General features: G+C 53.1%; 1 protein-coding gene across 1 annotated transcript; it reads right to left on the bottom strand.

Annotated features, from left to right (window-relative positions):
• Window positions 1–1,217: 1,217 nt before the first annotated feature.
• INHBE (inhibin subunit beta E) lies at window positions 1,218–4,063 on the bottom strand. The gene is made up of 2 exons (XM_002823423.5): window positions 3,493–4,063; window positions 1,218–3,233 (listed from the first exon to the last, which is right to left on the bottom strand). Exons 1-2 carry the CDS (start codon window positions 3,788–3,790, stop codon window positions 2,479–2,481), a joined length of 1,053 nt encoding a protein of 350 aa, XP_002823469.1. The 5' UTR covers window positions 3,791–4,063; the 3' UTR covers window positions 1,218–2,478.
• Window positions 4,064–4,120: the final 57 nt, after the last annotated feature.

Raw genomic sequence — 4,120 nt, 5'->3', positions numbered from 1 at the left:
GTCACTGCAGGCTCTAGCCGCTCTTCCAGGCTTTCTGCTCCCTCTGCTGGCCGTTCTCACACATGACACCCGCTCGGAGTCGAAGCAGAAGAGCTGGGGAACTGACGGAGGAGCCCAGCAGAAGGAGGAGCCCCTCACTAAAGCCCACTTAAAAGCCCAGGAGGTGGATATGTGAGCTCAGAGAAACGGAGAGGCAGAGGTTGCTATGCCCAGCAGTACTGCCTGACAGGGAAGTGCCCTGCCTCTTTAGATTTGCGTTGCCATCGTGACCGGATATAGGGGAGGGGCAGCATTTCAGTCTCTGATTTTTAAGAGAAAGAGGAAAAAGCATGACAGGGAAAAAGGGCACCCTCTCCCCTTTTTTTCAACCCCACAGACAGACCTCCCACATTCTAGCTCTGCTTCCAAGAACCACCCCCTTGGGTCTGGAAGGTCGGTGGGTTAACTGTTCAGTCTGAGGGTCAAGGGGGAAAAGAAAAGGTGAAGGTAGGGGGAGGTCTGGGACTTTGACCCAGACTAGTTATCCCCAGAGGGTCAGAGACCCAGCTCAGTCAGACCAGACTAATGGTCACTGAAAAAAAGGCACCCCACACATGCTCCTGTCCCAGCCTCGAGCCCCTTCTTCCAGAGGAGTTATTTACGTATTTATTTATTTATTTATTTATTTTTATTTGGGACGGGGTCTCACTATTTGCCCAGGCTGGAGTGCAGAGGCTATTCACAAGTGTGATCGTAGCCTTGAACTCCTGGGTTTAAGCAGTCTTCCGGCCTTAGCCTCCCAAGTAGCTGGGACCACAGGTGCCCAGCAAGAGGAGCTCTCTTAGAACACGTTACTTTCTTCTCCCCACCCAGTTCTATAGACCAGTGAGTCTCAAACTTTTTGGTTTCCTCTATACTCTTAAAAGTCATTAGGTTAGGCACAGTGGCTCAGACCTGTAATCCCAGCACTTTGGGAGGCCAAGGGAGGCAGATCACCTCAGGTCAGGAGTCTGAGACCTGCCTGGCCAACATGGTGAAACCCCGTCTCTACTAAAAATACAAAAAATAGCTGGGCATGGTGGCGCAGGCCTGTAGTCCCAGCTACTCGGGAGGCTGAGGCAGGAGAATAGCTTGAACCTGGGAGATGGAGGTTGCAGTGAGCTGAGATTGCGCCACTGCACTCCAGCCTGGGTGACAGAGCGAGACTCTGTCTCAAAAAAAAAAAAAAAAAATCATTGAGCTTTTGTTCATATGATTTACATCTATCAATTCACTACATTAGAAATTAAAACTGAAAAAGACTGTAACACAAGACCATACAAGCACACATTCCATTAACAATGATGTCAGAAAGATGATGTAATCACATGTCACACGGCCTCTGGAAAACTCCACTGTACAATTTTAAGATAATGAGAATTCAAAAGGCAAATAACATGTTAGTATTATTATGAAAATAGCTTTGACGTTGTGGACACCACTGAAAAGGGACCTCCCAGAAGCCTACAGAGTACACTTGGAGAACTGTTGCTCTGGACTATCACCCGAACCCTTCTTTATGACTCACATTTGTTGATTTTCTTTCTCCTTTTTATTAAGAAAGTATAAGCCGGGCGCGGTGGCTCACGCCTGTAATCTCATCACTTTGGGAGACCAAGTCGGGTGGATCAAGAGGTCAAGAGATCGAGACCATCCTGGCCAACATGTTGAAACCTCGTCTCTATTAAGAATACAAAAATTAGTGGGCGCCTGTAATCCCAGCTACTCGGGAGGCTGAGGCAGAAGAATCACTTGAACCCAGGGGACGGAGGTTGCAGTGAGCCAAGATCGTGCCACTGCACTCCAGCCTGGTGACAGAGCGAGACTCTGTCTCAAAAAAATAAAAAGAAAAAGAAGAAAGAAAGTATAAATGCTTGTCTCCCAGTGGGTCCTGTCCCCTGGGAAAAACCAGGGAACTTCTTAGGCTTAGTGCCTCATTTTCCTGACTCCTGTTTCTGGGGGTACCCTAAGCATCCTCCCTCAGTGCCTTGCCCATCTCCTTCTTGACCCTCCCTTAAGGTACCTCAACAGCCCTTACCCTGGGCCAGTCTGCTTACCCTGCTTCAAGTCTGCTGGACCATCTATCTGCTTCCTCCTCCCCTCACTTGGGGACTTTCTCATCTTGGGAGAGGCTAAGTAATTTTTCTCTGCCTTCCCTCCCTCCCTCCCTAGTCTCTGACATCTTCTCACAGGACTTAGGGCAGGAAATCATGCTTTCTGGGTAGACCCCTTTAGAAGAAACGCTTTACCCATCTCCCAACACATCAGCCAACCTGGAACAAGCCAGAGTCTCAGACAAGAAAGTGCCCATTTGGGTCCCATAGGGGTCAAGTGAGTCATATTGCCAGGTGGTTGTTGGGTTGGGGTGTGGATCAGGAATCTGATGCCTCCAGTCACAGATGCCCTGTGCCTGGGAAACTTCATCTTGGTCTCTTCACTCCAAAGCCCCAGGTCCTCTTGCTAGCTGCAGCCACAGGCCTCCACCACCATATCTGGCACATCCGTCTTGACCACATTGCCATTATGATCCAGGTAGAGGAGAGAGAGGGGCCTTCGGGCAGTAGGGACACAACAAGAGGTACTGGCAGGCCAAGGATTGTTGGCTTTGAGGAGGCTGAAGACGGCAGAATGGAAAGAGGCAGCAATGCCTGGGCTGCCAGCCAGGTGGGGAGGGCACTGCCCACTGCAGTAATTCAGCTGGTACCCCTCGGGCTGCAGTATCCAGTCCCGCCATCCCAGTTCCTGGAAGTCTACGTAATGGTCTCGCCTGCAACATAAGGGGGTCGCAGGCTCACAGGTGGGGGTCCTCCTCCTGGCCCGGCCTGCTCCAGGCTCATTGGCTCGGATCTTAAGCTCTAGGAAGGGCTGCTGGTGTCCTGCTGTGTCCACGAGCCGCCTTGGTTGTCCAGTAACTGTGCTGTTGCCTTCTAGGGGTCTGCAGTCTAGTTGCAGTTTCAGGACACCAGACTTCTCACCCCTCAAGCCGCTAGAGGGCAGAGTTAAGGCATGCCAGCCCAGGTTGGTGATGTGGTGCTCAGCCAGGAGGGTGCGGGACCCTGGGCGCCTCCTCCTTGGTCCCCATCGGAAGATCCTCAAGCAAAGAGTGCCAGGAAGGGTGGGGAGCACGTGCAGCCACAGGCGGGCATGGTACAGGTGGTGGGACCGAGGAGTGGACAGGTGAAAAGTGAGCAGGGAGCTGTAGGCTGAAGTGGAGTCTGCCCGAAAGACAGAAAAGGGAAAGAAAATGTGAGCAGAGATGAAGCTCTCCTCTGAGACTCCCCAAGCCCTGCCCACTGCTCTCCCTCAAACCTACCTTTAGAAAAGTAGAGACTGCTTTGTATCCTCTGCAACCAGTCCCTGCCCCAGCTCCTCCTTCTCCTGCCACACCCCACTCCCTCTGCTGCTCCTGCCAGGCTCCCCTTCTGCCTCCCTTTCCCTGTCTGCTGTCTGCCTGTTACTCTCTCCCTCACCCACCTGTGACAGTAGCAAAGCTGATGACCTCCTCCCCATTCCCTGGAGCCACACTCCCTGGCTGTAGTCTCCGGAGGGCTCTGGTCAGCGCTGCCTGGGGTGGAGGATGAGTTATTCTGGGACGACTGGTCAGGTGCAACCCATCCAGGATTTGCTGCTTGGCTAGCTCCAGCACCAGAGCTCGTTCTGCTTGGGGTGCCAGTTTGGAGCCCCCACAGGAGGGACACACAGACCCTGTCCCCTGTGCTCGCACCAGTGCCCACAGCAGCACCAGCCAGAGCTGGACATCAGGGAGCCCCATGCTCCTGGTGAATGGCCCTGGTTCAGGAGCCTCGGATGGCAGTTGCTCCGTCTGTTGAGTCTGATTGCTGGGGGCCAATGAGGGCACAGTGACAGCAGACACCACTGCCACACCTACCCTTGGCCAAGGGTAGAGCCACCTGTCTTCTATTGTCTGGGACTCAGGAAGGCTGAAAGTAGATCATCTGATGGATAGCTGTGCTTGACCCTCACAGCTCATGTCTGGCTACTGACCTGGGGCCTCTTTAGAGCCAGCTGCCTGGGGCTTCCAAACCTAGTGGTCAGCCAGCCGACCTACACTCTGAGTCCCAGGATTGGCCAGCTGTGCTGC

Source organism: Pongo abelii, chromosome 10, assembly GCF_028885655.2.
Source record: "Pongo abelii isolate AG06213 chromosome 10, NHGRI_mPonAbe1-v2.0_pri, whole genome shotgun sequence".
Classification (NCBI taxonomy): Eukaryota; Metazoa; Chordata; class Mammalia; order Primates; family Hominidae; genus Pongo; species Pongo abelii.
Note: the sequence above shows the minus strand (reverse complement) of the source record. Positions and strands in the feature narration are given on the sequence as shown.

Coding starts and splice junctions, on each gene's coding strand:
- INHBE (XM_002823423.5), bottom strand. CDS start 3,790: ATGGGGCTCCCTGATGTCCAGCTCTGGCTGGTGCTGCTGTGGGCACTG. Junction 3,234..3,492: donor CAGCTTTGCTACTGTCACAG/GTGGGTGAGGGA, acceptor TCTTTCGGGCAG/ACTCCACTTCAGCCTACAGC.